Source organism: Geotrypetes seraphini, chromosome 4 (genome assembly GCF_902459505.1).
Source record: "Geotrypetes seraphini chromosome 4, aGeoSer1.1, whole genome shotgun sequence".
NCBI classification, from domain to species: Eukaryota; Metazoa; Chordata; class Amphibia; order Gymnophiona; family Dermophiidae; genus Geotrypetes; species Geotrypetes seraphini.
The window spans coordinates 17,369,137-17,396,589 of record NC_047087.1 but is presented as its reverse complement, the minus strand read 5'-3'; the positions used below and the strand labels follow the sequence as shown (position 1 = coordinate 17,396,589).

The 27,453-nt window shown below is 42.1% G+C and overlaps 1 protein-coding gene across 1 annotated transcript in view; it reads left to right on the top strand.

The window, feature by feature from the left end:
• The window catches only part of LOC117359659 (hepatocyte nuclear factor 4-beta-like), a 122,684-nt gene that overhangs the window by 21,426 nt on the left and 73,805 nt on the right, over positions 1-27,453 (top strand). Inside the window, exon 2 of the mRNA XM_033942859.1 lies at positions 9,087-9,285. Within this exon, the coding sequence (XP_033798750.1) occupies positions 9,087-9,285 (199 nt within the window). The remainder of the gene's footprint in view (positions 1-9,086; positions 9,286-27,453) is intronic.

The window sequence follows — 27,453 nt, the reverse complement described above, 5'->3', positions numbered from 1 at the left end:
AACCTTTTTTAAAACCAGCTATGCTATCCATTCTTACCACTAAGCACATTTCTTTTCTACCCGTTTGGGCAAAGATTTTTTGTTGTGACTCCAGTATTTTGATGTTTTATACCGAACTACAGGTCTCTCTCAATATCTGCGGGATTAGCATTTGTGAATTTGGTTATTTGTGAGCCCTCCCGCCTCCTGGAGCCCTGCACACGTTACCTTAAAGCCCTGGTAATCTAGCGGTGAAACAGGGCAGAAGCGATCTTCCTATACTCCTGCCCCATGAAAGCAGTGATCAAAGATGACTGCCGCAAGTTCCCGCAGCAGTCTCACAAGACCGCGGGAACTCATGAGACCAGCACAAGAACTCACAGCAGTCAATTTTGATCTCAGCTTTTGTGGGGCAGGAGCATAGGAAGATTGCTCCTGCCCCACTTCATTGTTAGACCACCAGGGCTTTAAGGTAAGGTACGGAAGGGTCCAGGAGGTGGGAGAGGGTGGGATTTAAGGTTTGGGGACCCCTAAAGTTATTCACTAGAAAGGAGGTGCTACTCGGAATGGTCAGTAGTAAAAAGGAAGCAGAGGAGACCAAAGGCCTGTTGGCTGGATACCATCAAGAATGACGCAGGAATGAACATCAAGCAATTGAAAGAAGCCATGGAAATCAGGGAAGCATGGCGAGTTCTGGCCTACAGAGTATCCAAGGGTCAGACATGACTGAAGGAATAGTAGTAGTAGTAAATTTATTCATGAATATACAGTATTCACAAAAGGGCTGCGCCCCTGACCTCTGCAAATTTGGAGGGGGGGGGGTGTACAAGACTTTCTGACCCCTAATGCAGGCAGGGATGCCGAAACACAGCCCTTGTCAGGTCCCTCATTAAAGTAAGATTACCTGGAACCGGAAGCCCTTTTAGTGCTTTTCATGGGTTCCTTTGTGGCTGATACTTGGAATTCCTCTTCTCTTCTACGTCACAAGTTCTGTAACAGTGCTGACTTTTGGTTCTTGAATTTCCTTGGCCTTGAAGAACCTGAGCGCTACCATTCATTGGACTATTGTTTTGTCTCACGATCATAGTGGTGTAACCATGTTTTATCAACAGTAACTAGTTGTTCCAAAAGGTTGACACTAACTCACTGAAAATGCTGCAAAATCAACTTGGAAGTGTCTACTCAATGTCGTTTCTCGTCAACATTCAAACATTTGGGCACCCACTTGGCTGGCAGCTTCTGCATGCCCAACTGCTCATGGATTATATACCCATCATGTTCCCTGGATATCTGTAGTGTCTCAGCAATTATTTTAGTCGATATTCACTGATCTTCCAAAATCAGGTCATGGACATGGTCAACTTCAGTCCCGAAATCTCCGTGCTGAAAGTTTGCACACCACTTCTTCACTGCGGGGTATGATGGGCATTTGCCACTCAATGTTTGCATCGTACGTTCATGGATTTCCTTTGGCGTTTTCTTCTGCAGGAATAGGAACGTCATGACAGCTCGGAGTTCCACACTTGAAAATTCCACACTTTTCGTTGACATGGTTCAATCAATGATCTGAAACAATGTCGAAACATAGCATTACGGTTCTGCAAATTGGCACTTTGCAACATAAAATAACACTTTTCAGCTACAGAGGCATAATGACGCTCAGGAATTTAGGAATTTGGTTGGTTGGGTTGAGAACTTTCCAGCACCCCCTCATACTTTCCTATCTACAAATTGGTATTCTTTTCCTACGTTTTTGAAACAATTTTAAGATTGTAAACCACTTAGAGCTGTCAGGTACAGAAATTGTGGTGGAGCAAATATTACATAAGGGTTAAGTGGTTTGCCAAAGACCACAAAAGGAGCCACATGAGGATTGGATCTCTGGTTCCCCATACAGTGCTCCTACAACTAAGCTGCCTCTCCTTGTCACTCTTAATTCTGGTCTCTCTGTATTCATGTTCTTTATTTTTTATTTACTTTGGCCTATCTTGATTCTTTCTACACTTGCACAGCTATTTAGAACCACACTAATAATTCACAATCATTAATATCCTCCAAAATTTCCAATCTACCCTATAACTGACCCCCTCTCCAGCTTCCATACCTTGACTTCTTAGCCCTCATTCAGCTATCTCAGGGGTAGGCAATTCCGGTCCTCGAGAGCCGGAGCCAGGTCAGGTTTTCAGGATATCCACAATGAATATGTATGGGATGGATTTGCATGCACTGCCTCTCCTGCATATTTATTGTGGATATCCTGAAAACCTGACCTGGCTCCAGCTCTTGAGGACTGGAATTGCCTTCCACTGAGCTATCCTAACCTCTTGCTTTTCACCCACCACCAAAATTCTGGGCCAATACCCAGGTTTTCACTGCTTTCTGAAAATCATGAACTGGGCAGCGCTGTTTCAGATAAATACTGATTTATTACATTTCCTATATATTGTGAAAAGTTCCTAAAATATATAGGTGATCATTTTAGAAGGGCTAAGCACATCTGAGACATACATAAACCGGCACTTCAACATTAGTGCCTTACTGCTAAAACTTCACTGGTTACCTATCAAAACACATATTCAATTCAGATTAGTTTGTGTTATCCACTAGGCCATAGGTGTCAAAGTCCCTCCTCGAGGGCCACAATCCAGTCAGGTTTTCAGGATTTCCCCAATGAATATGCATGAGATCTATTTGCATGCACTGCTTTCATTGTATGCTAATAGATCTCATGCATATTCATTGGGGAAATCCTGAAAACCCGATTGGATTCCGGCCTTCATGGACCGGAGTTGCCCATGTCTGCCTTAGTATAAATAATCTAGTCCCTCCTTGAGGGTCGCAATCCAGTCGGGTTTTCAGGATTTCCCCAACGAATCTGCATGAGATCTATTTGCATGCACTGCTTTCATTGTATGCTAATAGATCTGTATATTCATTGGGGGAATCCTAAAAACCCGACTGGATTGCGGCCTTCTAGGAGGGACTTTGACACCCCTGCACTAGGCCTCTACGGAGAAAGCTCCAATGGACTAGTGACCTGCATCCCAGTCTCTCACACTTTTCTCAATTCAAGACTTACACAATGATTTAAAATACCTTTCCCATCTTCTCAACAAATATGCCGGACAAAAATGTTTTCCATTTTTTAATTCCTTGGACCATCCATCTAGAACAATCTACCAGCTCACCTGCGGCTGATTGCCACACACTCTCTCTTCAGGAAAAGACTAAAAACATACCTCTTCCCCTTGTAGTTACAAATGCTATCCGTGGCCTCCCATTTATCACTCCCCCATACTCTGAACTAGTATCTACACTAAGGACTCCTTTTACAACGGTGCGCTAGTCTTTTTAGCGCACGCACCGGGCGCTACCTGAAAAACTGTCACCTGCTCAAGAGGAGGCGGTAGTGGCTAGCGCGCGGCATTTTAGCGCGTGCTATTCTGCGCATTAAGGCCCTACCGCACCTTTGTAAAAGGACCCTCTATCTGCTCACTGTAATCTGGAATCACAAATGCATTCTTTCTTGCTGTGAGCCGCAATGATTCCCTGTCGAAAATTACGGGACATAAGAAGCTGTATTTTTTATAAATCTTTATTGATTTTTAAACTTTGACCCTGGGCAAGTCACTTAATCCTCCATAGTCCCAGGTACGTTAGATAGACTGTGAGCCCACCGGGACAGAGAGGGAAAATGCTTGAGTACCTGATTGTAAAACCGCTTAGATAACCTTGATAGGCGGTATATAAAATCCTAATAATAATAATCATCAGTGCAATACAATTACTTCAACATAAATATTTCATAAAACGCACTATTAAATACACAATTTATACATAAAACAATCATTTTCTCCCCCCTCCTCTCAATTATTAATACAAGAAGACAATTATGTGTTTTCAAAATTATAATTAAGTAATTTTAATAATCAAAATACATTTCCCTCCCCCCACCCTCCCCTGGATGCGTAAGGAAATCTTATCTTATTCTTGATTGGATGCTGTATTTTTTTTTTTTTTTTTTTAAATCTTGCATAAGCTCCAAAGATCCCATTTTACAAAGCTGGGATGTGCATGTCAAAAACCCACGTGCATGCAATCTGAGATGAACTCTTAGCTTTATATGACTTCGGCTGGGGGCAGATGCCAACATGTTGCACCGAATCGGCTTTTTCTAGGCAGTCCCCCTAACATACAAGTCAAAATAGTAAAATTACTGATATGTATACTGCACTTAGTTTAAATTACAACTTACTCTTCTTAATATAGAATAAAGCTGCTTACCGTATGCAATCTTGCAACCACATCTACACCCGAAGTTGTTTAGGGGCGAAGATGGCGGTGGCGTTTTTTAATCTCCGTAAACCTAAACGTATACTATGGCGTCATCATGTTTTTACGTCTCAACAGCTGTCCAGAAACATATTAAAGAGAGTATAATAAGGCTTATTAGAGAAACAAACTACATACCAGTAATCCCTTGAGATCAAGTGGAATACACTTCTATAACTTACTATAGCCTTCATTCAGCTATTTCAGGGGTAGGCAATTCCAGTCCTCGAGAGTCGGAGCCAGGTCAGGTTTTCAGGATATTCACAATAAATATGCATGAGATAGATTTGCATCTCATACATATTCATTGTGGATATCCTGAAAACCTGACCTGGCTCCGGCTCTCGAGGACCGGAATTGCCTACCCCTGCCCCATAGTAAGTTATAGAAGTGTATTCCAGTGGTTCCCAACCCTGTCCTGGAGGACCACTAGGCCAATCGGGTTTTCAGGCTAGTCCTAATGAATATGTATGAGAGAGATTTGCATATAATGGACGTGACAGGCATGCAAATCTGCTCCGTGCATATTCATTAGGGCTAGCCTGAAAACCCGATTGGCCTAGTGGTCCTCCAGGACAGGGTTGGGAACCACTGGTGTATTCCACTCGATCTCCAAAGAGAATATCCACCTCTGCTCTTTATAGTTTAAAAGCCCATCACAATTAGCACCCTCCCACCCCTCTATAGCCTGATCTGTGACTCTCCATGTGACGTGATCCCAAGGGTGTTGTTTCTCCCTATTCTGGATTTATGTTCGTTAAGACAAATAGTGACTTGCCTACTGCTTCTCCCTATATAGATAAGGTCACAAGGGCACTTAATCATGTATACAACATTTTGGCTTCTGCAATCTGTAGATGTTCTTGCTGTAATTCTTTTCCCAGTTCTTGGCACAATCCAGTCTGGTCCAACTATCGTGTGGGTGCGCCATTGACGTGCGCCACACTCAGCAAGAACATAAACTCATTGTATCATTTCCTCTACCAGAATCTCCCTGAGATGTCCTGTCTGTCTGTCCAAATTAGGTTGTAAGCTCTTCTGAGCAGGGACCGTCTATTGTATGCTAAATGTACAGTGCTGCGTATGTCTTTCAGTGCTATAGAAATGATAAATGACAGTGGTCGTAGTAGTTAAGTGCTCTGAATTGACTCCCCAGTGATTAGCAGCTGTAAAGAAGCTTTCAATAAACAATAGCAAATGCATGTGGCCTGGGTGTGTTTTGGGCATGCCCAGAAAATACACAGTCATTCCCCACTTTGGAACCAATCAATATCAAGATTTGCTTCTGCTCCTAAGTATGTGTATGTGAACAGCCCTCCACTAGAGCAGGGGTATCAAAGTCCCTCCTCGAGGGCCACAATCCAGTTGGGTTCAGGATTTCCCTAATGAATATGCACGAGATCTATTTGCATGCACCACTTTCATTGTATGCTAATAGATCTCGTGCCCTCGAGGAGGGACTTTGACACCCCTGCACTAGAGGATCACAGGTGACAGCACCGAGAAAAAAAACACATTTATTTTTCTAAAATGGCAAAGATTAATGTCTGTGGGCTAGCGCACACATGTTTCTGTCCTGGTTTTCAAGAGATGATTATGTGCCCGAATCACAGAGGCCTAGCGATGCCGAACTAAAATCCACGCACATCCCGAATGATGTTAATTAACATAAATGGCATGGTAATTGACTGTAAACTCCAAGATATATTCACCCGAAGTGGTTCAAAACGCAATATACAAAAACGATAACAAATACCACTTCCAGAGAGCACGTATCCAAAATATATTCTCTTATAATTCTAGCTACTCAGGAAAAGGCCTCAGAATAGGAGCCTACGCGCAGTCCTATCACAGACTGAAACTTCAGCGTAGCTGCTCCTTGCTCCAATCATTCGCCAAAAAACCTGAGAGTTTATTCAGTACATTTTAAATATTTTTTAATAAATATATATATGAGTTTATAAATATGAGTTTATAAATAATTTTTAAAAAGTTTAAAAAAAATTATATATATTTACTAGCTGATGCCCCGGCGTTGCACGGGTATTTAATTATAGCAATAACACTGTAAATGGATTCAAATAAAGATACTTTATAGTGGTGAATGAAAATATTTTTTTACTTTATAAAAAGTACAATATTCAAATTATAATGTGAAATATTTGACAAAATGAATACAATACAACAAACACAAAACTTGATTATAAACAACATTTTTAGTTTCACTTCCAGGAGCAAGAACATATACATTATTGGGTGAACCCACCCTTCCCACGTGTGCAGGTGGGCCGTGAGACCCCCAGAACATATCATCCCGGGTAGTGAGGGATCTGCATACCAAGTTTCGTTCAAATTGGTCAAGCCGTTTTTGCGTGATCGCGGCACATACACACATACACACACACATACACACATACATACATCCGATTTTATATATATAGATTAAAAAATATTTAAAATGTACTGAATAAACTCTCAGGTTTTTTGGCCAATGATTGGAGCAAGGAGCAGCTACGCTGAAGTTTCAGTCTGTGCTAGGACTGCGCGTAGGCTCCTATTCTGAGGCCTTTTCCTGAGTAGCTAGAATTATAAGAGAATATATTTTGGATACGTGCTCTCTGGAAGTGGTATTTGTTATCATTTTTGTATATGGTAATTGACTGTGCCATTGAAGTTAATTGATAAATTTTCAAAAAATGACCCCCCCCTTTTTTTTTTTTTTATGAAGCCGTGTTATACTTTTTTAATCGCTGGCCATGGCGGTAAAAACTTCGACACTCATAAGAATTCTATGAGCATCGGAGTTTCTATCACCATGGCCAGCGATAGAAAAGTCTTAATGCGGCTCCATAAAAGGGGAGGAGTAAACAGTTAAGAGTTCCGTGCGGAACATCTAAGTCGAGGCACCCTTCGATGCCTTACAATGCCTACTCGAAAAGTAGGTCTGTTTAGGGGCAGAGAATAGGCGTGGTTGACTTAGACATCAATAGGCGTCTGAGTTAGGTGCGGGTAAATCAGGCCTGGTAAAACCTGGCCTAAATTACCAGCGTCTACCTGAACGATGCCTGGTGATGCCTAAGTCCACTTAGGCACCGCTAGGCCTGATTCTACAAATGGCGCCTACAATGTAGAGGCATGCTTAGGCACCATTTATCGAATCTGTCCCTTGGTGCATAAACGTCAGTTTTCCCTGTATTTTAGAGCAGCCTTTGTGTCAGCAGTTTCTGTTTAAAATACTTATGATATGTCCTGGATAGGGTTACCAGACTTCTGGATTTACCTGGACATGTCCTCTTTTTAGAGGACATGTCCAGGCTTCCGGACAGCTTTTCAAAACCTGGCATTTTGTCCAGGTTTTGAAAAGCTTCTACCTTGGGACCGCGTCGAGAGGGCATCTGCCCATGCACGGATGCAATGCGGTGATGTCACTTGCATGCACGGCATGCGTGTGACATCACTTGCATGCACAGCATGCATGTGACATCATTCTTTTGCATCTGCTCACGTGCAGATGCCCTCCTGACGCGGTCCTGAGGACAAGAGCAGGTTGAGGGGGCTGGAGCTGGGGGGGGGGGGGCAAGGCTGGGTTGGAGAGGGGCCTGACTTGGGTATAACGGGGTCGTGCCATGAATTTTTGTATATAATAGTTGTCAAGTAGAACTCTGCTCAGAGACATGAAGGCATAATGTTACGCCTCACCACCCAATCATTGCAGTGTTCACTGCAAATTACTCCAGGTGTAAGTTCTCATTAACTGTTATGTTGCTAGCTACTACAGCTATGCTTAGCCTTTGATGGAAATTATAAAATCCTTCACTTAGCTTTGAAAAGTAGCTGGTTCCGACGTGCCACGTTTCGGTCCTGCGTCAGGGAACCGACAAATACAGTTAAACTGGAGGTGAAAGCTCACTAAAGATAGAATGCGATTTGCTAGAGCCGTCCAAAACTGATTTCTTCTTAATGTGGGTCCTGAATGGCTCATTTCCAACTACAGCAAGTCAAGAGGGCTGAAACCTTTCAAGAAAGAAAATTTAAGGTAATATGAAACTGGTCCTGTTTTGGTCAACACAAGATCTCTTCCTTCTCCCTCTAGATCAGGGGTCTCAAAGTCCCTCCTTGAGGGCCACAATCCAGTCGGGTTTTCAGGATTTCCCCAATGAATATGCATGAGATCTATTTGCATGCACTGCTTTCATTGTATGCTAATAGATCTCATGCATATTCATTGGGGAAATCCTGAAAACCCGATTGGATTCCGGCCTTCATGGACCGGAGTTGCCCATGTCTGCCTTAGTATATATAATCTAGTCCCTCCTTGAGGGTCGCAATCCAGTCGGGTTTTCAGGATTTCCCCAATGAATATGCATGAGATCTATTTGCATGCACTGCTTTCATTGTATGCTAATAGATCTCATGCATATTCATTGGGGAAATCCTGAAAACCCGACTGGATTCCGGCCTTCATGGACCGGAGTTGCCCATGTCTGCCTTAGTATATATAATCTAGTCCCTCCTTGAGGGTCGCAATCCAGTCGGGTTTTCAGGATTTCCCCAATGAATATGCATGAGATCTGTGTGCAGGCACTGCTTTCAATGCATATTCATTGGGGAAATCCTGAAAACCCGACTGGATTGCGGCCCTCAAGGAGGGATTTTGAGATCCTTGATATATATGGTGGTTTCCTTGGCAAATATAGTTAATTATGTACTGAACTTTTAATATTGACTAATGAGATGTAATATTATGATTTTAACTGATCTCTTAGTGGTGAAAGGTCTCAAAAATGATTTCTGTTCTACAGAAACAATTACAACGGAATCGACTAGCCCAGGACTCCTTGCCAATGGAATTAGTTCTCTTTGTGCCATCTGTGGGGACCGAGCCACCGGAAAGCATTATGGGGCTGCGAGCTGCGATGGCTGCAAAGGATTTTTTCGAAGAAGCGTCCGGAAGAATCATGTCTACACATGCAGGTACTGCATTATCTGTGCATTATCACAACCGAGAATCTAGAGACTGTAGCCACTGGCCCAAATTCCGCAATTCTCTTTCCAAAGAGAATTTTTCCAAAAGAGGAGCTTGTCTTTTTCTGACATCTATTAGACATCTATTGACTGCAAGCCACCACAACATTTTTTTTTTTTTTTAAAGATGCTGTTCCTCTCTTTCTCCCTTGTTTTTGCTCGTCCATAAATTAGCAAGATAAAAACTCACGACACCATAGCTGCTGGAGTGAGGCCTTGCGTAGACTTCACTCAGGAATGTTGTGGTGGGACACACTCTTGCTATCTACGTTCTATCTGATGATGTTCCAGGATCAGTTGTGGTTGCAGGAGTATTGAGAGTGACGTCATTGACAAGTAGGAGCTTAGTTTGATAACATCTATTTCAGCACAAATATATGCAGAAACCACAACCGGCCATCTGCCATTTCTCTAAATTCTGGCCATGGAAACCCATCAGGAAGAGCATCGATTCATCATAGTCTGTCCCAGTCCGATGTGTCCCCCTCCTACTCTGTAACTTTCATTTACTAGCAGGAAACAGTCAGGCTGCTGTGATTCATGCAGTGTGAAGCACACTATATATGGTTGTTCTCATAAGGGTTATCTACATGGAGACCATAAATTTTATGACTGTTATCATGGCTTGACCTTAGAGAGGAGGTATTTATGTCAACGCATTGGCACCAGGTGGTCCAATCATTACTAAGGATCTTGGAGCATCAGAAAATAACATATTGAGGAGAAAGAGATAGACACTGCAATCTCTAGCAAATAAAATAGTTGTCATTTCACGAAAACGTGTTGGCATACTCAAGTTAAAGAACTGTTTTCTTCATAAATTGTAAATCCTTTGTTGACTAGATGACAAAATAATCCCCTAAGAGAGGGGAATTATTTCTCATTCAATGTACTTTCTTGTAGTAGCTGGTTTTAAGAAAGGTTTGGACATGTTCCTGGAGGGAAAATCCATAGTCTGCTATTGATAGACATGGTGGGTGGGTGAGGGGTTGGGGTTGGGAAGCCACTGCTTGCCCTGGATCGGTATCAAGGAATGTGGATACTGTTTGTGTTTTGGTCAGGCACTTGTGACTTGGACTGGCACTGTGAAAACAGGATACTGGGCTAGATGGACTATTGGCCTGACCCAATATGGCCTGTTCTTATGTAATACTGAAGGGAATAGACTTAGTAGATAAAGACAGATTGTTCACCCTCTCCAAGGTAGGGAGAACGAGAGGGCACTCTCTAAAGTTAAAAGGGGATAGATTCCGTACAAACGTAAGGAAGTTCTTCTTCACCCAGAGCGTGGTAGAAAACTGGAACGCTCTTCCAGAGTCTGTTATAGGGGAAAACACCCTCCAGGGATCCAAGATGAAGTTAGACAAGTTCCTGCAGAACCGGAACGTACGCAGGTAGGGCCAGTCTCAGTTAGGGCACTGCTTTTTGACCTAAGGGCCGCCACGGGAGCGGACTGCTGGGCAGGATGGGCCACTGGTCTGACCCAGCAGCAGCAATTCTTATGTTCTTATGGTTTATTCTGTAATTCATCAACTTTGCGTGAAAGTTTGAGTCCCCCTAGAATCACAATTAACTTGGGTTCCTCATTCTGCAATACAGCCATTCCACTTCTTTTTTCTAAACAATCTTGCAAAACTTGCCAAGAAGACTTCGCACAATGATTTCAGTAGTAAAATTAAGTGGACTGGATGGACCTAGTGGTGCTCATGTGCTGTCAGATTCTGTGTTGTTGGTAGGAGCAGGGTTGAGAGATTTTGCAGCCTGGCCAACAACTCACTCTTCACGCCCTGGAGAGCAGAGGAAAAGATAAGGATAAACCCAAACGATGGGCATAGGAAACACAACGTACAGGTACTGCAAGCATCGAGGTAACTGGCTTGATATCAGCAGGCTAAACAACCCAAAAGCCAACCAAGTCGATGCCAGGAAATTGGTGGTAGGACCAGAAGACACTAGGGGGCAGAGTCTCAAAACTAAAATCTGCCTTTGACCTGCTTGCTGAACCGGTTCCAGCTGGTTTTGCATGCATGTATTTTAGCGGCGGATTATCAAAATGGGCTTACCGAGGTCTTTTCCGAGTTTTTTTTTAGCAATCTCCAATACTGCCATGCAAATGTGGTACAGCGAGGTCATTAATATTCAAATGATTGCAGCTGTTATTGTAGCAATTTTAAAAAAAGCGAGTCATTCTTCAGACAATGGTCATGCAAATGAGGTTGGCGGAGAGTAGTGAAAGTTCACTAAATTTGCATATGCCCATTGCTGGTGATAGCAATGGGCACATGCGCAGAATAAATGTAACCCCCTCCCCCCAAAAAACACAAAACAAATCAAGCCATCGAACTCAAGCAACCCCACACCCAACAACCCCCCAACAGCTGGAGAGATGCTCCCTCCCTCCCAATGCATCCCCCAATACCCCCGTCAGTGGGAGAAATGCCCACTCTCTTCTGCCACCATGCAACCCCCTACCCTATGCCTCTGACGACCCCACCACCCCTTACCTTACTTACAATGGCTGTCCAGAGGGATGTCCACTCCCTCTGGCCAGCAGGCCCGCCTTTTCAAAATGGCGGGCCTGATGACCGGAGGGAGTAGGCATCCCTCCAGCCAGCCATCATAAGTAAGGTAAGGGGGAAGGGTAGGGGCCATTGGAGGCATAGGGGGTGTTGGGTGGGAGGTTTGTGTGGCAGTGGGAGGGAGTGTGCATCTCTCCTGCTCCTGGAGGGTGTCGGAGGTGCGTTGCTTGGTGGCAGGAGAGAGTGGGCATCTCTCATGCCAATCTTCAATTTGGCTTCTGTTTTCTTTTTATTATTATTTAAATTTGTGTGTGTGTGTGTGGGGGGGGGTGGTCTGAGCTGTCAAACCTTACTTTTCTGTCAGTGCCTGAGCCAATCATCACTCAGGCACTGATCAGAAAGTAAGGCAATGACAGCTCAGACCTGTCGGCAGATTTTGGCGGCAAATGTGTCACAACAAGGTTAGAGAATCACTCAGCAATTATAGAAAATCGCTCGGCGTGATCATTTGAATATTAATGACCCTTGTTGTACCACATTTGCATGGCAGTATCGGAGACTGCTAGAAAACTTGGAAAAGGCCTCGGTATGCCATTTTGATAATCCGCCACTAAAATACATGTACGCTAAACCGGCTAGAACCGGTTTAGCGAGCACATCAAAGGCAGGTTTTAGTTTTCCCGGACAGGCTTTCCAGAACACATCAGTTGGTCCGGGTTTTGGAAAACCCCGAGCTCCGGCTTCATCTGGAGGGCCTTCGAAAAGCATGCGCGGATAACATCACATGCATACATGCATGCTGGAGGCCCTCCAGACGTGGCTTGGAGGTTGGAAAAAAGAGACGAGGCTTTTGGGGGGGCAGGGCTGGAGGCAGAACAGGACGGGGCCGGAGGCGGAATGGGGTGGGGCCATACATCTGGGTTTCTCCGTTCTTAATATTCATTGGGGAAATCCTAAAAACCCGATTGGATTCCGGCCCTCGAGGACCGGAGTTGCCTACCCCTGAGTTAACCCCATAAGCATATCAAACAGTTGTGCTCTATCCTTGTTAAAAAAAAAAAAAATGGGAAAGAGAATGTTATAAGTAAGTTTAAGGTTACCATATTAAAGAACGGAGAAACCCAGATGTATGGCCCCACCCCATTCCGTCTCCAGCACCATTCTAATGGAAAACTTGCACCCCATTCTCTTATTAAATTTTCATTAGTCGCTAAAGCCTCAGACTTATCCATATTTAATTTAAATCCAGAAAAGTCTCCAAATTCTCTAAAACTTTCTAATAATGTTTGCAAAGATAAATGTGGATTTGTTAGATGAACTAAAATATCATCAGCAAATGCAGCTATTTTGAAAGTAAATTCTCCTATAGTAACCCCCTAATATCAGTATTAGAAATTATATCTCTAATTAACGGATCCAATGTTAAAATGAACAATAATGATGATAAAGGGTATCCCTGTCTCGTTCCTTGATTTATTTGAAAAAAATCTGAAAAAATCCTATTTATATAAACTCTAGCTTGTGTTTCCGAATACAATGTTTTAATAGCATCTTGAAAAAAACCCTATAAAACCATATTTAGTTAAAACTGCAAATAAAAAGTCCCATCTAACCCTATCAAACGCTTTTTCAGCGTCAAAGCTAATAAGTAACGAAGGAATATTTTTTAGACGTACCCATTCCAAAGAAGATAACATTAATCTAATATTTTTGACCGCCGTTCTTCCCTTAACAAACCCTACCTGTGGCTCAGCAATCAAATCTGGTAAAATTTTTGACAATCTATTAGTCAAAATTTTTGCCAACAATTTAGCTTCATAACATAATAGAGAAATTGGCCTATAAGACTCAACCCTCATGGGATCTTTCCCAGGCTTTGGAAATACAATAATTTGTGATTGACGTAAAGTTGGTGATAAAATTTTTTCTTTAATTTGATTATTGAAACTAAAGAAGAAGAGATATTTTTCCCCATTATCTTATAAAATTCTGCTCTATATCCATCCAATCCCGGTGCTTTACCCAATGGACTTTGTTGAATAGCTAATAATATTTCATCTTCCCCAAGTAGACGATTTAAATGAATTTGATCATTCTACCCTACACATGGTAAATTTAAACTAGATAAATACGTATCACTAAATAAACCATCATCATGACTATATGTAAACAAGGATGAATAATAATCTTGAAATTTTTTACAAATATCTTTTTCTTTAGTATATATTTGACCTTGGGAGGATTGAATTTTTAAAATTCTAGTGTTACCACTAGCACCTTTAACCAAACGAGCTAACAAAGCTCCAGTCTTATTACCATGTTTATATAACTGATATTGATAATATTTGAATGATTTGATAGTTCGTTGATGCAAAAGTTCATTCAATTGATGTTGAATTGCTAATAAATTAGCATTATTATCATCCGTAGGACATCTAGCATGATAATGTCTAATCAGTATTAAATGTTTTTCTAATCTCAAAATCTCTCTATCCCGCGCTTTCTTTTTTGGCTTGAAAATGCAATAATTTCCCCCCTCAAAACTGCTTTTGCAGTTTCCCAAAATAAATAGGAGTTTCCTTATGTTGCTCATTATTCAGTTGATAATTATTCCAACATTTAAAAATATGTTATTTAAATTTTTCATCATAATATAAATCTAAAGGGAATCTCCATTGTGGTGTACTCAAAGGTTCAGAAATTAAAGTAAATATAGTCCAAACAAATACATGATCAGAGATTTTTGTTGGACCAATACCCGTCTCATGTATCTTAGAAAAAAGTATATCTGAACAAAGAATATAATCAATTCTAGAATAAGTATTGTGCACTCTAGAACAATGAGTATAATCTCTTTCTAATGGATGCATCACTCTCCATATATCTAATAAATGAAGAGAATCACACAATAAAGGAACCCCTTTTGAAATGTCAAGCTTATCTGTCCTTCTAAGAACTGATTTGTCAACTTCTGGGTCTGCCACCCTATTAAAGTCACCCCCTCTTATAATAGGACAAGAATCCTGTTGAATCAAGTTATTTAATATATTGGAAAAAAATTTTTATCATATGTGTTAGGAGCATTTAGGTTATAATGCGTCAATTCCACCCCATTAATTTTTACAATTGCCAAAATATATCTACCTTTTGGATCAATATTTGTATGTATTTTTTCTACTATCAAAGATTTATGGAAAATAATAATTACCCCTGCTTTCCTATTAAGGGCCGGGGCTTCAATAATATCTCCCACCCACCAAGTATGAAGTTTTGCATGCTCCTGTGTAGACAGATGTGTTTCCTGCAAAAAAACTATAGAAGCCTTATGTCTTTGTAGACTTTGTAATATCTTCTTTTTTATTGAAGTTGAAATCCCCCCCACATTCCAAGAGATAAGTTTTAAAGACATTTATTCACTTAATCATGTAAGAAAATATAAATATCCTAAGTAATAACCATTTAAATAATAGAAACTGTCCCAGCCACCAGTCTCCATTATGTATTGAAAAACATAAACTTCCATTACCTTCCATATTTCTTTTTAAATTTTTATTCATATTTATTGTCATCTTCCATTGAGCCCTCTCCCTCCTATGTTCCCCTCTGCCCATATCCAAAATCCCCTTCCCATTGACCATCCCATCACAACCCTCCATCTAACCCAAAAATTACCCCCAAAATTACCCCCCAAATTATCGCACTCCTTTTGACCACAGACTAATAAATTGTCTAGGATCATAGCTATGTCCCCCCATCTCCTTCCCGAGCCCGACCTCTTTAATAAATAGAATAAATAAAATATAATTCTAATAATCCCTAGAACTTGTAAATATTTATTAATAGCTATTCTATAAAGAAATCTATTTATTTTCATTAGTTTAAAATAAATCATTTCTAATTAGCTTTATTTAAATATTTTTTAAATGAGATAAAATTCAACAAAACCATCTAATACTATATATTAATTATATAATATTATATAATAAATTATTCAAATTGCTATTAAAGATAATAAATATTACCATAAAGTCTCAAAAGAAAGAATAGAATTCATATAAACATAACCTAATATTTCAAGAACAATCTATATAACCCATTCATCCATAAATCTCATTACTTATTTCGTATATTCAGTTAAATACCCAAGTATGTATATAAATCATCTATATAATTCAAAGAATTCCCATGTATACAATTTCAAATAAACTATTTCAAATTCATCAACAATGACTTATCATACCAAACACCCTATTATATTATTCTTAACATAAGTAAAGCAAATAATACAAGATGAAGTTTCTGTTACATACTTTCACACCTTTGATATATAATTTAACAATTGCTATATAAAGTCATCAACTTCCTGAAAGTACTACATATCATTAATTACTTTTCATTTTGAAAAAAATTTTTCACTACGAAGTCCTCCATCTAAATGCTTCTTAAACACACAAAAATGTTTTTATTAATATCATACCGGGTTTTTGCCATTCTATTAAACTTGAACTTTAACTAATATAGTAATGCATCAAGCGGTATTTAAAATGTGTATTTTCTATATGACAATCTTGTAAATTACTTTTGCATGCTAATATCCCTCCAAAACTGCATTATCATTTGCTCTCCATTCTTTTCTTGACTTTTATTTCAGATGAATTTTATTTTGTTTTAATTGCTTGAGTTCCTCTTCATACCATACTGCAGCCTTTCCAATCGGCGCATAGTAGTCAAATGGTCACAAAGCTCCTTGAAGTTATTAATTCAATCTAATAGGAATTGTTTCTTTAGAAATTCCTTTAAATGTGGATCATTCCAAACCAGTGGCTGCATGTGTATATCCAAACACTGGAGAAATAGTTATCACTTGTATTCAAAAGATCCAATTCTGTATTTCCTTCAAGCAGTGTTAAGAAATAAATTACATTACATTACATTAAAGCATAAACATCCAAGCTCCAATTAAGTCTTTGTTTACTTAAATGATTCATAACTCACACTCAATAGATGCTAAATTCTAACCAGACTCTTCATAACTTGCTATTGTATATTGAAGTCTTTCTAAGATAATCATAATCAGCTGTGCTCCATAGTAATATTTTGAATCCAAACAGAAACCAAGTAAATGTTCTCATCCCCTGTTTATTTCTTTTCAAAAGCAGAGCTATTACATCATACAAATAGATGTCCAGCAACTGCCCCCATTCTAAATGTCATAGTTTCCTCAGGCAAAAAAGAATATAGTATCCAGTGTTCCAATTTTCAAACTGTTAATATACCATTGTAATTCAATCTTCTTTATTTTGATTTCCTTCTTTTGAAAGAATATGATGAGAAGCTATAAAATCAACAGCTTCTGAATAATCAGTGAAATAATGTTGTTTTATAAGAAAATTCAAACGTAGCGTTGCTGGAAATAATAAAGCAAAGGGTACATTATTTTTTTTGCAAGGCACGTGCATAGCGGAGAAAAAAATCTTCCTCTGCGCTGCCACCTTACTGGAATAATCCTAGAAACAAAGTATTTTCTTTATTGATAAATTAACTGCTTCCCCGATCGAATCGCTCTAACAATCATGTCCTTATGGGCATTGTTTAATGTTTTAAATATAACAATGCAAGACTTTTGGTTACCTTCCCTTAAAGTTCCCAGACGATGTGCTCTCTCCACTCTTAGGGGACTAGCATCATTAGGTAAATTCAACTGTGAAGCCAACCAAGATTCCAAAAAGGCTTGCAGATCCTTTTCTAAAATACTTTCGGGTAGACCAACAAGTCTCAGGTTACATCTCTTATTACGATTTTCCAGGTCATCTACTTTTTCCTTCTAAAATCCTACAAGTGTTAATTAGTCTCTGATTTTCTGATTTAATCTGCTTGACATCCGTCTCCAGTGAATCTATTCGCTGTTCAATTGCCACCATATCTCTATTCAGCACAGCCACACTATCTCCCACTTCAGTTATTTTGTCCGGAAGAGGTTTTAGTTTTTAAATCCAGTGATGCCTCCACAGTTGCTGATATTTCTACCATTATTTCTGCAGCCGTCCGTGCTGTCCCGGGCTGAGATGAAGCAACTGCCATTTTACACTCTCCAGCTTTGATCTTATCCTTTTCTTTCCGTACCGATTTCGCTGCCATGATCTCTTTTCCTTTTAAATTTTTTGTTACAAGATACTCCAAAACCGATTCTGTTCTGTAGGATTTAGAAGTCGGGCCTGGGAGGTCCGTGGAGGAGCTGAATAAATTAACAGCTGTTCAGCACCATAGCCATTCTTTTAGTCTTTTAAAGTTACGGCCTCTTTTACAAAGCCACGCTAGCGGCTGCTGTGCAGCAACAGCCCCGAAGCCCTTTAAATCTCTATGTGCTCCGGGGCCGTTAGCGCAGGGCAGCCGCTAGCACGGCTTTGTAAAAGAGGCCGTTAGTATTTTCCCTAGTGTTGTTGTGTGTTTTTAAACTGTACTTTAGTTAATAGACGGTTTTAATATTTTTTGTACACCGCCTAGGTTTGATTAGGCGGTATAAGAAATTTTAAATAAACTTGAAACTTGTCAGGCAACTTGGGCACAATTGACAAGACACCCCCCAAAATTCATGAATTACATCTTTTCCCCTTTAAATAAGGTGCTAATTTATTTATTTAAAACTTTATCTACTGCATAAAAACTATGCAGTTTACAAAATTACATGCATACATATTAAAAATGCTAAAACATGTTTCGACGGACCAAACACAATAAAACATTAACTAACCGTATCATTATGAAAACCTTTTTTCAAATTCATCCAACAAGATGGAAAGACAAAGGGCTCTTTTTATCGAGCCGCGCTAGTGGGGTTAACACGCGTGACTTTTCATCATGCGTCAACCCCCGCGCTGGCCTACAAACTACCGCCTGCTCAAGGGAGGCGTTAGCGGTTAGCGCGGCCGGCGGTTTAGCATGCGGTATTACGCGCGGCTTGATAAAAGGAGCCCCAAATCCCATAAAAACATTTACAGGACGGTAAGGCTTCAGCAGCAAATAGCATTAGCACATGACGGCATTGACAAATAATTGTGTGTTTTCAACATTTTCTTAAAATTCAGCCTCCCATCACAGAATCGCAGAATCCCAGGCAGCGCATTTCAAAGCTTGGCACCTGCTACGGACAGCATTTTTGCCCCAATCTTAACATGAGAGACTAACATCTTCCCCTCCAAATGCAACATCGTACCATTTTCAGATCTCAAACATTTTCTGGGTTGGTAGATTTCAAAAAAAAACTCCTTTAGTGCCCGCGGGGAAACGTGATAAACCTCAAAAAGGATATGGCGGTACTCGAGGGAGTGCAGAGGAGGGCGACTAAACTGATAAAAGGTATGGAAAATTTCTCATACGCTGACAGGTTAAAAAAGCTGGGGCTGTTCTCCCTGGAGAAGAGGAGACTTAGAGGGGACATGATAGAAACCTTCAAAATCCTAAAGGGCATAGAGAAAGTGAATAAGAACAGATTCTTCAAACTGTGGGGAGCCACAAGCACTAGGGGTCACTCGGAGAAATTGAAAGGGGACAGGTTTAGAACAAATGCTAGGAAGTTCTTTTTTTACCCAGAGAGTGGTGGACACATGGAACAAGCTTCCAGAGGAGGTGATAAGCCAGAACTCTGTACAGGGGTTCAAGAAAGGTTTGGATAGGTTCCTGGAGGATAAGGGGATAGAGGGGTACAGATAGAACTTGAGGTAGGTTATAGAAATGGTCAGTAACCACTTCACAGGTCGCGGACCTGATGGGCCGCCGCGGGAGCGGACCGCTGGGCAGGATGGACCTCTGGTCTGACCCAGTGGAGGCAACTTCTTATGTTCTTATGTTTGCTGTATGATTGAGAGAATCTTAAACTGGACTCTCTGCTGCAACACTGGGGTTATATGAGTCCCAGATCCCAGATCTGTTATTCTCTGAATAATATAAAGATCTGCACATAAAGATGGACTACCCTGCCTCTCAGCTCAAAATGGAATTATAAATATACTTTGTATGCTGCAACCTTCTATAAATAGCTGAACTAAAAGCAGTCAAACAGCTATACTCCAGTTGTTTAATTTCACCCTTCAGCTTCTCCATTTCCTTCCTCGTTTTTCTCTGCCATATAATTCATAATTACTCCCCTGATTGTAGATTTTTAAGCATCCCATCGTACATCAGAAGAATAGTCAGCCAACAAGTTTTGCACAAAATCATCCCTTGTAACAGACATGGAGGTTCCATTTTCAATATGATGTCCAAATCTGAGTTTGGACATTTTGCGGAAGATGCACAAAAAATCCAGTACCAAACATGACCATTTTCAAAAATGCAAAACATGTTTCTTGGTTTTTCAAACGTGTGTCTATCCTTTTCAACCATTTAAAAAAAACCAAAAAAAAAAAAAACCACTTCCAAAAGAAAAACATCCAAAACAAACCTTTGGGATGTAGGAGGAGCCAGCATTTTTTTAGTAGACTGGCCACTAGGGTTGTCCAGGAAAACCTGAAGTTGGAAAAACTGTGCAAATGGAAGTTTTTCCCATGAATTTGATTGTGCTTGATCCAAAAATAATTTAAAACATTTTTAAAGCCCATGCTGGAGTCCCTCAAAGCCACTGATAATTATATACAACTGAGTTTTTCTTAAAATTTGCTATTATGTTTGCTTAATTTTTGGTATTATAGCTATAATTTTTGTGTTTTCTCACTCAGCAATGATACATTGATAAAATGACATTTGGGGCCTGATTCTGGAAACAACGCCTGCCTCGGTAGATGCCTGCATAACGAGCGTCTACTGCATGCCAGTCACTGGTAGCTGCCGTTTCCAAAATCACGTCTATTTTCTACAGATGCCTTAAATGTAGGCCAGCATTTTACAAGCCTACATTTAAGGCATCTGACTTACACCTATCAGAAGCGCCTAGGCACTGCTACGGGGAGGTTTTCTCAGCATAAACCACTCCTGTGCCTTCCTTAGGCATGCCTAGACATCTCCATACATTATAGGCGTTCTTTGCCCCATTGATTGTTTTTAAAATCATGCATCCCGGTTGGTCCATTACACAGCTGTAGGATGCCTACCGCTGCCTACAATTGGGATGCCGTTTTTAGAATCAGGTCCTTTATGTCGAGTTGTGTTGAAAAAGAACAATAAATCAGCTCTGAAATAACACTACAGAGTCTCCAATATCTGCACTGAGTGTAGCATGAGGCCTTGTTGCAAGGAGTTGAACAGCATCGCGGGCTTTATCCTGATTATCTCAAGAAGACATTGAATACTTGAGTGTTTGGAACGTCATTGGTAGATTAACTACACCAGATACGCCTCAAAATGCCTCCTGGTCGTGCCCTTCAACTGCAAACTGCTAAATGACATTCCTACTCCCACTTCATACTGACCCTCTGGAATCGAATGTCCCGAAGATAAGATCCCTCAAAGGGCTCCTTGATTTTAGGAAAGCAATAAAAACATACCTGTTCACCTTACTTCCATGACCAATAGATTACAAAGAAATGTATATTGATACAAGATCCTCGGTATGTCTCACATTAAGATAAAAACTTGTATTGTAAAATCTTGTACTGTAACTATGGAAAATTGTAACCTCTTAACTGTATACAGTACTCCTCCGAAATTCACGGGGGTTCCGTTCCAGGAACTCCTGTGAATTTTGAAAAACCACAAATGTGGTTTTTCACCTGTGAAAAGGCAGGGGAGGCAGGAGAGGGCAGCTGGAGCACCGGCGGGTGAAGAAAATCACTCGCGGTCTGATCCGACTGCCTCTTCCGCCTGTAGTAAAGTCGGGCTACACCAATCAGGAGCTGCTTTGACACGCAGCTCCTGATTGGTGTAGCCCGACTTTACTACAGGAAGAGGCGGGCAGAGCAGACCGCGAATGAGTGAGTCTGCGATTCGCGAACCCTGAATTTGCGGGAGACCACTGTATTATGTATGTTAACCTGTAACACATCCTGAGCTCTTTGGGAGGATGGGATAGAAAATGAATTAAAAAAATAACTACCGGTATGTGTTTAGCTATTAGTGAAGTATGCTATATTTCTGTTATTTTCCAAATAAAGTGCAGATATTGAAGGTTCATATAATAAAATACTGCTAGATTTTTTTTTTTTTTTTAATACAATGTCTTTTTATCATTAGTTGACGACAGGAGAATGTTTTCCTATTCTTTTGTGGTTGTAACACTGTCTTAGTGTTATTCTGAGGAATCCGACCTCACTTATCTATAATAATAAAATGTTAGTCGCGCATGCGCACTCTAAAGCCGTGTTCCTTGATCCGTCATGGCCACGAGAGTGTGCATGCGTGCTTAAACGCATCGGGCTTACCACTGCTGCAGCCAGCCTTCTGCGCATCGCACTTATGCTCAAGCCGCCGGCACGGCTCCTCTCTCGAACCGCACCAGGCGGTGATCGAGAGAGGAGCTGCGGCGGCGGCTTTTCACTTAAAAAATGAAGTTGTTAGAAGGTGAAGCCGCGAAGCTGGGGGGAAGCCGCAAGGCTGCGGCGGCCTTCCTCACCCGGCTCTCACGGTGCGGCTGAGCGCTGGTGGCCGGCGAAACCCTAATGCTGACACTGAATCCAGGGTTGATGTTGGTTCCCCCACCTCAGATGCATCACAGCCGTGGGGCTGGGGGAGGGGGTGGCCGCCGCCACCGAACAAACGAGATGAAGCGGCCGCGCTTTCTTTGACTGCGCTCTTTACACGGCCACCAGTCATGCCTGCGGGCGGACCCCCGGGGCAGGCGGGTTGAGCCTACCATCCAACCCTCCTACCGCGAGATGAACACAAACCTCCAGCCTGCAGCAGCTCCACAGCACTCTAAACATTCTGCTTCTCAGCCTTCTACTGTCTTGATTTTCACTGCCGAGGAAATCAGGACAGTAGAAGGCCGCGAAGCAGAATGTTTAGAGTGCTGTGGAGCTGCTGCAGGCCGGAGGTTTGTGTTCGTCTCATGATGGGAGGGTCAGTGGGGTCGGCTGCATGGCAGCGGTAGTGGCGTGGGGGGGCGGGGGGGTACATAGGAAACATGCTGCAAATGCCGAATTCTACTGTAAGGGAGAATGGGGGAGGGTAGAAATTAAAGGTTCTACTGCACAGGGGGATGGGAGGCAGGCAGGCAGGCTTCGGGGGGAGGGTGTGGGTGGAACAAAGTCTAAAAGGCATTGAGGGGGGCATTGGAAGGAGGCCCGGGGAAGCAGGGAAGAGGAACTGGGGGAGCAGGGAAGAGGTGCTGCTGACCGGGGAAGCAGGGAAGAGGAACCGGGGGAGCAGGAAAGAGGTGCTGCTGACCGGGGAAGCAGGGAAGAGGAACCGGAGGAGCAGGGAAGGGGTGCTGTTGGACCGTGGTGGGAGGGAGGGGTGTAAAAATGGGAAAATGCTGCACAGGGAAGTGTGGAGGGGGAAATGCTGCTGCACAGGCAAATGGAGGGGGAGGGAATGCTGATATGGCTACTGTACAGGAAAGTGGAAAGGGAGAGATAAATGCTGCATAGGGGACAGGAAGAGAGACAGATAGAAAGAAAGACAAATAGTAGGAGGGAGGGAGACAGAAAGAAAAGAAGAAAGACACAAGAACAGGGAGAGAGACAGAAAGAAAGAAAGACAGACATACATATATTCTAGCACCCGTTAATATAACAGGCTTAAAGACTAGTATTATAATAAACATATTGGAGACTAACTGGCTACAATTCCCAACCTCCTCCTTTCTTATGCTTTTCTGGAGAGGAACCACATCCGCTGTTCTCAGGACTTGAGGATCCCCACCAGTTAATGATTTATTTTATTACTTATATACAACTTATATTCTAAGGGGCTCATAATCGAAAGAGAAAAACGTCCAAAAACCGGCCTAAGTCGGCACTTGGACGAACATTGTCAAAATACGTCCAAGTGCCGATAATAAAAACAGGTTTTGGACGTATTTCTAAACGACCTAGGCCTTCATAGTGCCACTGAACGACCATCGCTAAACATGGCATTTCAGGAGGAGTGTCAAGGGCGGGACTTAGTCGTACAGCATGTATAACCGAAAGTTATACAGCACAGGATCGACGGAACTTGGATGTTGTGACTTAGACCATTTAAAACATGGTCTAAGTCACAAAAACCCACCTAAAGTGACCAAATAAGCACTGCAAACACATAATACAGACCCCCACACACTACCCCAGTGACCACCGACCCCCCCCCCCATAAAAATATTAATCACAACTTGAAAATTATGCCTCCAGAACATCATCACCTGGCAGCCTGGCATAGGAAAGCCTAGTCGTGCTGCACAGAAGCGTCTTAAGCCGTCTTGGGGGTGGGTTAGGGACCTATGGAGAGGAGAAACCATGCCCATAAGCCCCTGTATTCACTGCATTGATATTGAAACATGTGCACTCCCCTATACACCCCCAAAACCCTTTTTTACTAGCAAATAAGTGACTCCTGCAGCCATAAGGGCTATTGGGGCGGTAGATAAGTGGGTTTAGGGGATTCTGGAGGTAGTTTGGGGGGCTCACCATGCCCTATAAGGGAGCTGTAGGGAGGAGAAGACATGGCACCCTTTTTGTGAAGTTCACAGCAGTGCCCTGTAAGGTACCCCACTGTTTAGGTGGCATGTCTGGGTGTGCATTCCATCACTTTGCAGACCCCTCCCACGTCCAACAGGGCTTGTTCTAGGCGTTTTGGACTTGGACGAAAAGTTGGACAAAAACGTGGTATAAAGATGGACAATTTAGTGGCTTGGACGATCAGATCGGCAGGACGTATACTTAGAAGATTTTCAAAATGAAAAAAAAATTTGGACGTATTTTTCGAAAATGTGTCCTAAGCTATTTTTTACTTTGGGCGACTTAGACAAAAACGGACTTAGACATTCCTTTCGATTATGCCCCTCTTTGTGGTTTACATTCAGGTGCTCAAGCATATTTTCATATCTGTCCCGGTGGACTCACAATCACAATCTATCTAATGTACCTGGGGTAATGGGGGATTAAGTGGCTTGCCCAGGGTCACAAGGAACAGCATGGGATTTGAACCCACAACCTCAGGGTGCTGAGGCTGTAGCTCTAACCACCTTGCCACACATTATGAGGTACATAATAATTTATTTTAAAAAACACGTCTAAAAACCCGCCTAAATCGGCACTTGGACGATCAAAAAGACAGGTCGTCCAAGTACTGATAATCGAACAGGGTTTTAGACGTATCTAAAACTAGCTTAGGCCTTTTCACTGCCTCTGTGCGCCCAGAGCGAAAAGGGGCATTTTGGGAGGAGTGGTAGGGTGGGAAGTGGGCCAGATGTGGGCCGACCTAGACTTAGTCGTCCGGCAGCTATAATCGAAAAGTTTGACAGGTTGCCTGGACGGAGCTTATACGTTTTGACTTAGACCAAGTCAAAACAGGTATATGTTCCGGATTGGGCTGCTGAGCTGATCGCGGCTGCCGTAATTAGCTCAGCAGTCCAGGCAACCCATCGCCCTGCCCCCGTAACAATCATGGCAGGAGAGATGCCCAGTCCCTCCTGCCCGAAGCCGCCGCCATCCCCTCCCCCCCCCCCCCGAATGATCGCCGGCAGGAGAGGTGCCCAATCTCTCCTGCCGACACTCCCGAACTCTCCCGCAATCTTCCCCGGCAGGAGGGATGCCCAGTCCCTCCTGCCACGATCCCCCGAGATCCCCCGAACCCTCCCACAATCTTCCATGGCATTGTCCTAGGTTGCCAGCAGTGTATCAAATTATTATCACATTCTATTAAAATTTATAACATAATTCACTTATCTCAAGACTGATCGGTGACAGGTCAAAAGAGGGAAAAAGTTAAGTTTCCAGTAAATGAGGGGGTTACAACCCCCCAAACTCTCACAACGCCAGTGCGATCTCTGTTAAGTAACGTGGGGGGGTTCCCCCCCACACCCCCGTCGGAGCCCTTTAAAATACAGTTTTTCTTCGGCGCGCTTCCTCCTTGCGCTCAGTTGTTTGCGCTGGGTTGTCGGCGCACCTTTGTCGGCACGCGCTTTTGTCTTTGAACCCTCACATCGGGCCGCCTCATTCTCTGTCAGATCCTCTTATATTCCGCTCGATTACTTATGCCACGGTGTTACCACCAAGGCAGCCAGTGTTTTGCAGTAGAGTATTTATTCAGGAGCTCCCAGATTTTCTGAAATACCATGTATCATAATGATCTCACCTCCAAATCCAAATCAGTTATGGTTCAATTTGCAAGCTTGTTACATCCTCTTCAGATCATAAATGCTCATCTCCCCACACACATGCAAAATGGTAACAGCGCATTTTATAGACACTACTCTCACTAACCAATCCGGTTCCATCTATAATTTCAATGAAACAAAAACATAAAGGAAAAAAAAATAGCTTAAAGAGTGGACTAATTTAAATGAGGAATTGCATGAAATGTTTAATGACTGTTTTCATGAGATGTGTTGAACAAATTCTGAATGCAATTTATAATAGGAAAAATATAGAATTTAAATGATATTTAAAAAAAGGTGAGGTTTTTTTGCCAATGACTTGAGTGGGAACATTTTGTGGTTTACCACGCTTGACTTCTGAGGCTTTTCCTGCTCCAGAGAAGAAATTGTATCACTGGTCATCTAAAGGTGGATTTTTTTGTGCAATGAATAAGTATTTTAAATAATGTCCAAATCATAATCTCACCCGAGTCCCACCCACACTAGGGTTACCAGATTTGGGGGGATGAAAATCCGGACCCATGGCCCTGCCCCGTTCCACCTGGCCCCACCCCTCGACCTGTGTGCTCGTTGGGACGGCATCTGCGCTTGCGCTGGTGTGATGCGATAACATGCGCGTGATGTCTCCGCATTGCATCCGCTTGTGCGCAGATGCCGTGCCGACGTTGCTCGTTGTTAGAAGCTTTTCAAAACCCAGACAAAGTGCCAGGTTTTGAAAAGCCGTCTGGACATCCGGACATGTCCTCGAAAAGGAGGACATGTCCAGGAAATCCGGCCGTCTGGTAACCCTACCTCTAACCCCCCCCCCCTTTGAGATTTATATAAACTACAGCTAAACAGCATAGAAATCATCTAGGAAATAGGTTTCAAAAATAGTGAATTGCAAGGATTTGGCAAGAAAAATGTCTACCTGCCCCTTTAAGCGACTTTGTGGACATTTTTCTTTTTTGAAAATGAGCCCCTTCTTCGTGCACATTAATTTGTAGGTTAACATGCATTACATTGATTTAGCACACCCTTACACATAGTAATGAACCATATACTAGAGGATAAGATGGGGACAAATTTGTTCCCATCCCCACAGGAACTCAATTTCCCCATTCTGTCCCCGCAAGTTTTGTCGCTGTCCCTGTCCCTGCCCCATTCCTGTAAGCTCTGCCTTAACCGCACAAGCCTAGAACACTTATGATTTTAAAGTGTTTGACGCTTGTGCAGATGAGGACGGAGCTTAGGCATTGGTGGAATGAGGCATTATGACATCACAAGCTGAGCTCTAGAATGCTGCTACTTAGGATTTTAAAGTGTTTGGGGCTTGTGCAGATGAGGACGGAGCTTAGGCATTGGTGGAATGAGGCATTATGACATCACAAT